This window comes from Drosophila yakuba, chromosome 3L (assembly GCF_016746365.2).
Source record: "Drosophila yakuba strain Tai18E2 chromosome 3L, Prin_Dyak_Tai18E2_2.1, whole genome shotgun sequence".
In the NCBI taxonomy this organism is placed as follows: Eukaryota; Metazoa; Arthropoda; class Insecta; order Diptera; family Drosophilidae; genus Drosophila; species Drosophila yakuba.
In genome coordinates, this window is record NC_052529.2 from 11167614 (window position 1) to 11176486 (window position 8873).

The 8873-nt window shown below is 45.9% G+C and overlaps 3 protein-coding genes across 6 annotated transcripts; 2 read left to right on the forward strand and 1 right to left on the reverse strand.

The window, feature by feature from the left end:
- Positions 1-658: 658 nt before the first annotated feature.
- LOC6533654 (molybdenum cofactor biosynthesis protein 1) lies at positions 659-3587 on the forward strand. Of its 4 annotated transcripts, none has more exons than XM_015194718.3 (5): positions 659-787; positions 937-1147; positions 1220-1298; positions 1759-2610; positions 2766-3587. In XM_015194718.3, exons 2-5 carry the CDS (start codon positions 977-979, stop codon positions 3359-3361), a joined length of 1698 nt encoding a protein of 565 aa, XP_015050204.1. In that variant the 5' UTR covers positions 659-787; positions 937-976; the 3' UTR covers positions 3362-3587. The 4 variants fall into 4 exon arrangements, with proteins under 4 accessions (XP_015050204.1, XP_015050203.1, XP_039230782.1 ...); XM_015194717.3 differs by having other exon boundaries at positions 689-832; XM_039374848.2 differs by having other exon boundaries at positions 689-832; positions 2672-2864.
- A 71-nt stretch (positions 3588-3658) lies between these two features.
- LOC6533656 (probable prefoldin subunit 2) lies at positions 3659-4585 on the reverse strand. The gene is made up of 2 exons (XM_002094326.3): positions 4309-4585; positions 3659-4206 (listed from the first exon to the last, which is right to left on the reverse strand). The coding sequence occupies exons 1-2, from the start codon at positions 4437-4439 to the stop codon at positions 3906-3908; spliced, it is 432 nt and encodes a 143-aa protein (XP_002094362.1). The 5' UTR covers positions 4440-4585; the 3' UTR covers positions 3659-3905.
- A 303-nt stretch (positions 4586-4888) lies between these two features.
- Positions 4889-8869, forward strand: LOC6533657 (uncharacterized protein F23B12.7). Its single transcript, XM_002094327.4, has 5 exons — positions 4889-5716; positions 5782-5896; positions 5989-7563; positions 7622-8476; positions 8540-8869. Exons 1-5 carry the CDS (start codon positions 4988-4990, stop codon positions 8779-8781), a joined length of 3516 nt encoding a protein of 1171 aa, XP_002094363.1. The 5' UTR covers positions 4889-4987; the 3' UTR covers positions 8782-8869.
- The last annotated feature ends 4 nt before the right edge of the window (positions 8870-8873 follow it).

The following is an 8873-nucleotide window of genomic DNA, read 5'->3' on the forward strand; positions in this document are numbered from 1 at the left end:
TTTCGTGAAGAGTTGGGTTGCTATAAAGGGTGTACACTATGGGGTTAAGAGTTTTGTTGGATCAATATCTAATAATGATTAAACCAAACGGAATTGGCACCATATAGCCAAAGATTACAATAATGTATTTGTATTATAATATCTATAATATCATGCTATAGTTGCTATATAAGCACATTAATTTTAGCAAGGGTCTGTGTTTATATGGTCTTAATATCGCGTATTTGAATATTTCTTATGATTTGAGGTAAATTAGTACAAGTTAAAGGGAAGAAAAACTCCGAAACTATTTAAATTCAAAAGTTCGAAGCTAACAAACTTAAACATTTTTAGCAACCACAAATCAGCTTTTCCTTTGATTTAGTTCATTATTCAAACTTTATGCAATTCCTTGCTTCTACAATAAAAGTACTAATTACTGCCAGGAATATAAAGAAATGAAATGGGTTTTCATTTCATTCATTCAGTCGAGAAAAATGCTGTGCACGCAGTTCCACTTGTTGCCATTCCAAGCAGTCTGCTGCGTTTTCGCAGGTCAAAGCTCTGGACCCCCGCCCCTCTGGAGGGAGCCCCAATGCCTGCCCCATCAACCCCCCAAACGCTTTCAAATGCTGCCTAACACTGGCACTAGAAAGCTCCGCCAAATGGCGAAAGCTGCGCCGGCAGCTCGTCCATATGATCGCCACTCTCCATTCAGTTTATAAACAACGTTCGCCGGCTGCAGTTGGAAACGGAAACCTGATAATAGGCGCTATTAACCCAAGTATAGCACACCCATAGGACTCCGGTAAGCATATGTAATTGCTTATCACAGTGCGGCTGTCCGAAATCGGTAGGTTTCATCGCACCAGCGACAACGGATCCCTTAGCAGCTCGTGCCCCCCGCAAATTGCCGGCTTACGTAAGCCAATTGTATTCGTTGTGGATTCGTTTTAGCTGAGAGAACATCAATCTCAATCAAATTAAGACAAAAAACATGCGGCTACTGGCCAGACACGCGATTCGATTGCTGGGTCAGGAGAATGGCGCGGGCGAGATGGCTTCACATTCGCGAGGAGGCATCCGGCTGAAGGCCACAACCGGTTACCTCAAGCTGGCCACGGCAAGTGTTCAGCCAGTGGAGCCGGAGAAACAGGTGCAGCGAAAGGTGAGTACTCCAAATTGGTAGACCCAATGTTTGGATTACGATTTGGATTTCGCTAATCGGAATTTCCCGCAGAGTTCGCCACTGACGGATTCCTTTGGGCGACATCATACCTATTTGAGAATTTCCCTAACCGAACGCTGCAACCTGCGATGTAAGTACAGCCATGTATGCTTTCGACCCTTATCGGTTTTGGCCTGTTGTTGTTTTACCTATTTGATAATACTCGTTATGAAGTGGATCCCGGCCTTGATTGAATAATGTGGCGAAATTCGTGTCTTACACACGCACAACAGCGGCCAACATAATAGTTATGGAGCCCCCACATTGAACCATTTGCTAACCAATTAGAGCACATGTTCTAATTTCATTTGGGCACTTCTATTGTAATCAGATCAATTTGGCTACATAAACAAGGTGTCTGATTTCAATTGGTGATATCACAGCCCAACTGATATTAAACAACTTAATGTTCTTAAGGCGAATTCGAGAAACTTCCATGCTAACACACATATCATAAACTTAAAAATGCTACCAATGTATTGTATATACATATATAAATGCATGAAATTCTAATTTTTTAAATATATTATTTTTACTATGTATATTTTTAGGCGACTACTGCATGCCCGCTGAAGGGGTGCCGCTGCAACCCAAAAACAATCTCCTGACCACCGGGGAAATCCTCCGTCTAGCTCGAATCTTCGTGGAGCAGGGAGTGCGCAAAATCCGCTTAACCGGCGGAGAGCCCACTGTGCGGCGGGATATAGTGGAGATTGTGGCACAGATGAAAGCGCTGCCGGAACTGGAGCAAGTGGGAATTACCACCAATGGCCTGGTGCTGACCCGCCTGCTACTGCCGCTCCAGAGAGCTGGACTGGATAACCTCAACATCAGTCTGGACACGCTGAAGAGGGATCGCTTTGAGAAGATCACCAGGAGAAAAGGATGGGAGCGGGTGATAGCGGGCATTGATCTAGCTGTCCAATTGGGCTATCGTCCCAAGGTGAACTGCGTCCTTATGCGCGATTTCAACGAGGATGAAATCTGTGACTTCGTCGAGTTCACCAAGGAGCGTCCCGTGGATGTGCGATTCATAGAGTACATGCCTTTCTCTGGAAATAAGTGGCATACAGAGAGGCTCATTTCATACAAAGATACCCTGCAGACCATACGACAAAGGTGGCCCGACTTCCAGGCCCTTCCCAATGGCCCCAATGACACATCCAAAGCGTATGCAGTTCCGGGATTCAAGGGTCAGGTCGGTTTCATCACCTCCATGACGGAACACTTTTGTGGAACCTGCAATAGATTGCGACTTACGGCGGATGGGAACATAAAGGTGTGCTTGTTTGGCAACAAAGAGTTCTCATTGAGAGATGCCATGCGAAATGAGAATGTTAGCGAGGAGCAGTTGGTGGATCTCATTGGTGCAGCTGTCCAGCGCAAGAAGAAACAGCATGCAGGTGAGTTGCGAACCCGGGAATCAAATGTAGAAAGTCTTCAGACCTTGGTACTCCTTCGCAGGCATGCTCAACCTGTCGCAGATGGAGAACCGGCCCATGATACTCATTGGCGGCTAGTAGACACACCACACTCTCTCTTCCCTCTCCCGTTGCAGATGCTGCGCCAAGAGTCCATCATCATCTTCATCCTTATTTGTATCACCACGCATATCATACATCAAGGCCGCAGCTTCAGGCCCGGAATTACAGCCGACTTACCCATGTCGATGGCCAGGGCAAGGCCCAAATGGTGGATGTGGGCGCAAAACCATCGACCACAAGATTAGCTCGTGCAGAGGCCACTGTCCAGGTGGGTGAGAAACTCACCCAACTTATAGCCGACAATCAAGTGGCCAAGGGAGATGTTCTGACCGTAGCCCAAATAGCTGGCATAATGGGCGCTAAGCGAACTGCCGAACTGATACCGCTGTGCCACAACATCAGCTTGTCCTCCGTGAAAGTGCAGGCCACTCTTCTGAAAACCGAGCAATCTGTGCGGCTGGAGGCATCCGTTCGATGCTCCGGCCAAACTGGAGTCGAGATGGAGGCACTAACCGCAGTTTCCGTGGCTGCGTTAACTGTGTACGACATGTGCAAGGCTGTATCCCACGATATCTGCATCACCAATGTCCGCCTGCTAAGCAAATCCGGTGGAAAAAGGGACTTTCGGAGGGATGAGCCGAATAATGGAGTAGTTACGGAGGTCGAATGAGGTGTTCCCTGACTGACCGAATACATATTAATAGTTAAATGGCTTAAACACGTTACGGGGAATGGAAAATAAACCACTGCTCAATAGATTTACCCACACATATTAAATTGAATGAATTACGAAGGAGCAAGAATACATACATGTAAATATGTAGATAAAAACACTTCCTTATAGGAAACTAATTTGACTAACGTACCAATAAACATTTTTCTGAAGAGTTTTTAAATGGTTTGTTTCCAGCCAGTGGGTAGAATTCAAATTGAGAGATTTTAAATGAATCACACGACACATAACTAATTTCAATCTGAAGTTTAAGGTCTCTTTAATTCGTGGCCAGAGTGGGTTAGGTTTAGATGAGGGAATTGATGGATAGTGTTGGTGTGAAGGTGCGATTGGAGGCGTGTCGCGAACTGCGCCTCACAGCTAGAAGTACATACAACATTAGAAGTGTTCATTAAACGCGGATTATCGCTCGCAAATCCTGGCAGAGTTCCCTCTCAACATAGACACAATAAATACGGTGTGGTGAGGTAATCAATCGCTCCTAGTTGGACACCAGGACATTACGGCTCTCCGCCTTGCCCTCCGCATCCGCGCCCTTGCCACCCTCGGCGCCCAGGTGCTCGCCGCGTATCTTGATGTTGTGCTCCTCCTTGAATTTGTTCAGCTCGCTGCCCTTTTTGCTCAGGTCATTAGTAACCATGACGATGGTCTTGGCGATGAAGTCCTTGTTCTCCACCAGCTGCGGCAGCACCTCCTTTACGGTTCTTTCGCACAGCACACCGCCAATTTGACGAAAGCATTTCCGTTCCGGATCCGCCGCCTCCAGAGTTTCTATCACAGTTCTGGGAAGGATTAGGGGTTATAACTGGTTGACAGATGGTATTCTCCCACTTGGCCAAGGTCCCTTCAGACGGACAACCATCTTTGGGCCCCTGGTGACTCACTTGTGTTCCCTCAAATCCATTTCGAGCGTATTTAAACTGTTGGCCAAATTGCGCTGATCATTGCGCAGCTGTTGGAACTGGGCCACAATGGCCTCCTGGCTGAGTGCCGGCTTCGCCGATTCGGTGCTCATCGCAATGATCGCTCTTCAAAAGGACCCCTACGTAATCTAGGCCTGGATAATCGCTTTAAATACGCGAAAATCTGCGATTTTCTTTCAAAATACGACGGCGAACACGAGGGCTATGCGAAAAACGTCCTAAAAAATCCCAATCGCAAAAAGGCAGTGAGACCGTGAATGCAATGTGTAAAAAAGGTTTAACTGTAAATGTAAATATAGCGCATCTTCCGTTACTAATTAACTTACTTAATTTTTGTATAAATTTATCAATTATAAGAAAATAGTTATTTTAAGAGAAGTTTTAAATATTTGAATTAAAATTAGAGTGAATTATTGATATGATTTGGAACACTCTTATTTTAGATTTTATATACAATATATATGGGAATAAAGGCAATGAAATTCGTCACTACGTAGGTTACTAATGCAATCGATAGGCGGGAAACCATATGTTGCTTACGTTTCGCGGTGAATGTCAAATTTGAATACACGTGCGAGTTGTTTCTAACGAAGTTTATTTTATTTAATGATTTTTATTTGATATATAGCTATATAAAATCATGCCGGCAGCAGTGGCCACAGGTGTGCAGTTCGGTGGACCGTCCAAAAATAAGAAAATAGTGTTCGACGACTCCGGCGAGGCGGTAGTTAAACAAAACAAAAAGGAGCACCCACATAAGCCAAAATTTCAAGGCAAGGAACAGGTGAAAAGGCCGCAGAAAAATAAGTTTGGAGAGGATGGAAGTTCAGCGGGTGGTAAATCCTTTAATAGGAACCACCAAAAGCCTGATTTTGCAAATAAGCCACAGAAAAAAAAGTTTGGAGATGATGGAGAACAAGTAGCTTCCAAATCGTTCAACCAAAATCATAAAAATGGTCCAAAACCACAGAAAATCAAATTTGGAGAGGATGGAGAAGCTGTACCTCAAAAACCTTTCAACAAAAACAACTTCAAACATAATGGTCAAAAGTCGGACTTCGCCAATAAACCTCAAAAAATAAAGTTCACTGATGATGGAGAAGATGAAGTAACTCCAAATTCTATTAACAAAAACACGGAACCGCCCAAGAAATCCCAAAAAATCAAGTTCGGAGATGACGGAGAGTCCAAGGAGAACTTTAAAAAGCCCCAACGAATCAAGTTTGATGAGGATGGAGCTGGGAAAAATGTATCCGATAGCGATGGAGACAGTGACGAGGAATTCGGGAACTCCATTTCCAAGAAGCACAACAAATATCAGTCAAAAATAGATGAAGACGAGGAGTCCCAGAAGAAGTGGTATCATGTGGTATGTTAAAACTAAACTAAAATCGGTCAAATGTATTAATAATAGTTATTACTTTTGTATCTTAGCATCCCGACTATCCATCTACCGACGAAGTGCTGGACATGAAGGAGAACGATCAGCTGGAGCTCTACAATCTCTGCAAGAATTCCTTTGAGGCGGAGAAGACAACTTTTAATAAACGTAAGACATGCTAGACTCTGTTACTTCCTCATGTATAAATATGAATGGAGAGTAGAATATAGCTTTAACCCCTGGTATTATCTTATTCTTAGGCAATCCATCGGATGCTCGCTGGTTGCAAACCGCTCTGCACAAGGGTACAGCAAAGGATCGGGCCAATGCGGGAGCCCTATTGGTGACGAGCAATCCACTAGGCAATTTGGAAGCATTGACCACTTTAATTGGCTTCTGCAAGATCTCCAACAAGGCCAGCAATGATGTTATTGCAGTGCTCACGGATTTGTGGCAAGAGGTGCTCCTCCCGCCAAACAGAAAACTCCTGGCGGTGCACACACGTGGAGCTGATTGGAAAAAGCTGAAGAAAGATGAGAATTTGCGCAACGAACAGAAGCGACGCATTTACGCGTACTGGCATTTCGAGAGCGAATTAAAGGAACAGTACCACGAGTTCTTGAAGAACGTAATGCAGGGCTTGCAGACTGGACAGGAACACAATAAGAACGCCTCTATTGTGGCTGCCGCCAGGTTGCTGGCTTATGCTCCCGAAAAGGAGCAGCTCCTGCTAACCATGCTGGTGAACAAACTGGGCGATCCCATTGCCAAGATTGCCTCCAAGGCGTTGCATCATCTCAGCGAGGTGGCTCAGAAGCATCCCAACATGTGTGGCGTTATTGTGGCCGAAGCGGAGAAGCTACTTTTTCGTAACAACATTTCCGAGCGTGCGCAGCACTTTGCACTGTGCTTCCTCTCGAGCATTGCACCCTCCGGCCGACCCGAAGTCTGCACCAAGTTGGTCAACATATGCTTTGCCCTCTTCAAGGTACTTGTCCAGAAGGGAGCCGTAAATAATAGGACCATGCAGGCCATTCTGCGATGCCTGCAAAAGGCTATCGTGGAGGCTAAGCCGGCAAAGGATAGCAACGGAGAGTTACTCACCAAGGAAATGCAGGACACCATCTACCGGTTGGTCCACTTGGCAGACATCAGAGTCGCTGTACAAACTCTCGGTCTGCTGCTGCAACTGGTTGCAGTTAAAACTGAGAAATCGGATCGGTTTTATAATGCTTTGTACGTAAAGCTGCTGGATTTGAACCTCATTAATGTGGGTAGTAAAACTGCGGCTCAATTACTGCATATTGTACATCGTGCCATCCACATCGACAATCATGTGGCCAGGGCCCAGGCATTCGTAAAGCGTCTCCTGCAGTTGACTCTATACGCTCCTCCCCACATTGCAGCTGGTTGTTTAATCGTCATCCACAAGTTGCTGCGCATGCGTCGAGAGCTAATTGGCGGCACCGGAGCTTCAGAGGAAGTGGAAGAAGGTTCCAAAGTTGTTCTACCAGTCGGCGCGGATCTGGACAAGTTCGGCAGCGACGATGAGGAGGTCTACGAGGATGTCAAAGAGGATGCAGATAATACTAAGGGCTCGAATCCATTGGAAGAAAAGGCAGAGGATGGTGTCAAGCCAAATGCATCCTCCTGGCACCATGCCAGTGTGGCTGCCACAGAGGCCAAGGTGCGGGATATTGATTCCTGCAAGTACGATCCGTATCATCGAGTGCCCGCTTTTGCAGGAGCTGCCTATGCACTCCGCTACGAATTATTGTTGCTGCGGCAGCACTACCATCCCACCGTTCAGGTCTTCGCCGAACAGATCCTAAACCGTGAGTATTTCATGTGGTTTCCTTTCATGTCCTTTTGTTAACCCTTTGCTTACTTTAGAATCACGCATTGATTACTATGGTGATCCGCTCAGAGATTTCGGACTGCCACACTTTTTGGAGCGTTTCGCCTTCAAAAATCCGAAAAAGCTGGAAGCTTCACAAGCAGCGGAAAATGCTACCGTGGCACACAAACGATACATGGCTCACGGGGCACGAGGAAGACCAGTAAAATCACTGACGAAGGCCAACTGCACCGAGGACGAGATGTTCATCTTCAACTTCTTAGAGCATAAACGCAAACAGGCGGAAATTGTGGCGCAGAACAAAAAGCAGAAGGAGGTAAAGAAGGACGCCCCAGAAGATGGAGATGATGGCGAGGATGGAGAGGAGTACCTGAAGGAGGGCGAAGTAGATGACGATGAGTTCGAGGCCTATTTGGATGGGTATTTTGGCAAGAAGTTCAAGGAAGGTGTCGACGAAGAGGAAGGTGAAGAGGAGCTAAACTTCCTGCAGGAGCTGGGCGGCGAGATGAAAAAGGAGAAGTCCAAGGACAAGAAGAAGAAGCAGACCGACAAGGCGGAAGATGATATGGACGATATAGATGACGACTGGGGCGATGACGACTTGGCAGAAGATGAGGACGATGAAATGCAAGGCGAAGACCAGTCCGATGATGAAACGGGTTCAATTGATTTGGAGCCACTTGATGATGACGACGACGACGATGACGATGATGATGAGGGCTCGATTTCAGAAGGCGGCCCTGACGACAGTGATTCAAGTGATGCTCCTGAGAGTCCAGACGAGGAGGATGACGACGAAGATGCACCACCGCGATCCAAAAAATCCCGCAAAGACTCCACCGACATGGTGGGAGGACGAACCTTTGCCAAAACACTCAAACAGAGTCACGGTAAGATTAAAAATTAATTGTTCGTCATGAGGATATTTATATGTTCTTTGTCAACATCTTTAGATATGTCCTCTCTGTTTGCTGCCGCCGATGACTTCTCTTCGCTGCTGGAGGAGACGGCTAAGGTTAAGGGTCAGGGAACCAGCAATGCCGTTTTCAACAAGGACAAGTCGTCCGACAAACAATTGAAATGGGAAGAAAATCGACGATCGAACTCCAAATCCTACAAGGGCAAGAAGTTTGCTGGCAAACCAGCAGCCAAAGGTGGCCGACCACAGAAAGCGGGCAAGAAGCGGAAACACTAAACTAAACTCGATTATCAAACTCTACTCCATGTAAATGGTTAGATTTGTAAATAAAAACCTATTAAAATCAATTTTTATTAAGTTAAAAGTAC

Bases quoted from the DNA above. Each gene is read 5' to 3' on its own strand.
- LOC6533654 (XM_015194718.3), top strand. From the start codon at position 977: ATGCGGCTACTGGCCAGACACGCGATTCGATTGCTGGGTCAGGAGAAT. The intron at 1,148-1,219 runs GTGAGTACTCCA...AATTTCCCGCAG, and splicing joins AGAAACAGGTGCAGCGAAAG to AGTTCGCCACTGACGGATTC. The intron at 1,299-1,758 runs GTAAGTACAGCC...GTATATTTTTAG, and splicing joins CGAACGCTGCAACCTGCGAT to GCGACTACTGCATGCCCGCT.
- LOC6533656 (XM_002094326.3), bottom strand. From the start codon at position 4,439: ATGAGCACCGAATCGGCGAAGCCGGCACTCAGCCAGGAGGCCATTGTG. The intron at 4,207-4,308 runs GTGAGTCACCAG...AATCCTTCCCAG, and splicing joins ATGGATTTGAGGGAACACAA to AACTGTGATAGAAACTCTGG.
- LOC6533657 (XM_002094327.4), top strand. From the start codon at position 4,988: ATGCCGGCAGCAGTGGCCACAGGTGTGCAGTTCGGTGGACCGTCCAAA. The intron at 5,717-5,781 runs GTATGTTAAAAC...TTTGTATCTTAG, and splicing joins AGAAGAAGTGGTATCATGTG to CATCCCGACTATCCATCTAC. The intron at 8,477-8,539 runs GTAAGATTAAAA...CAACATCTTTAG, and splicing joins AACACTCAAACAGAGTCACG to ATATGTCCTCTCTGTTTGCT.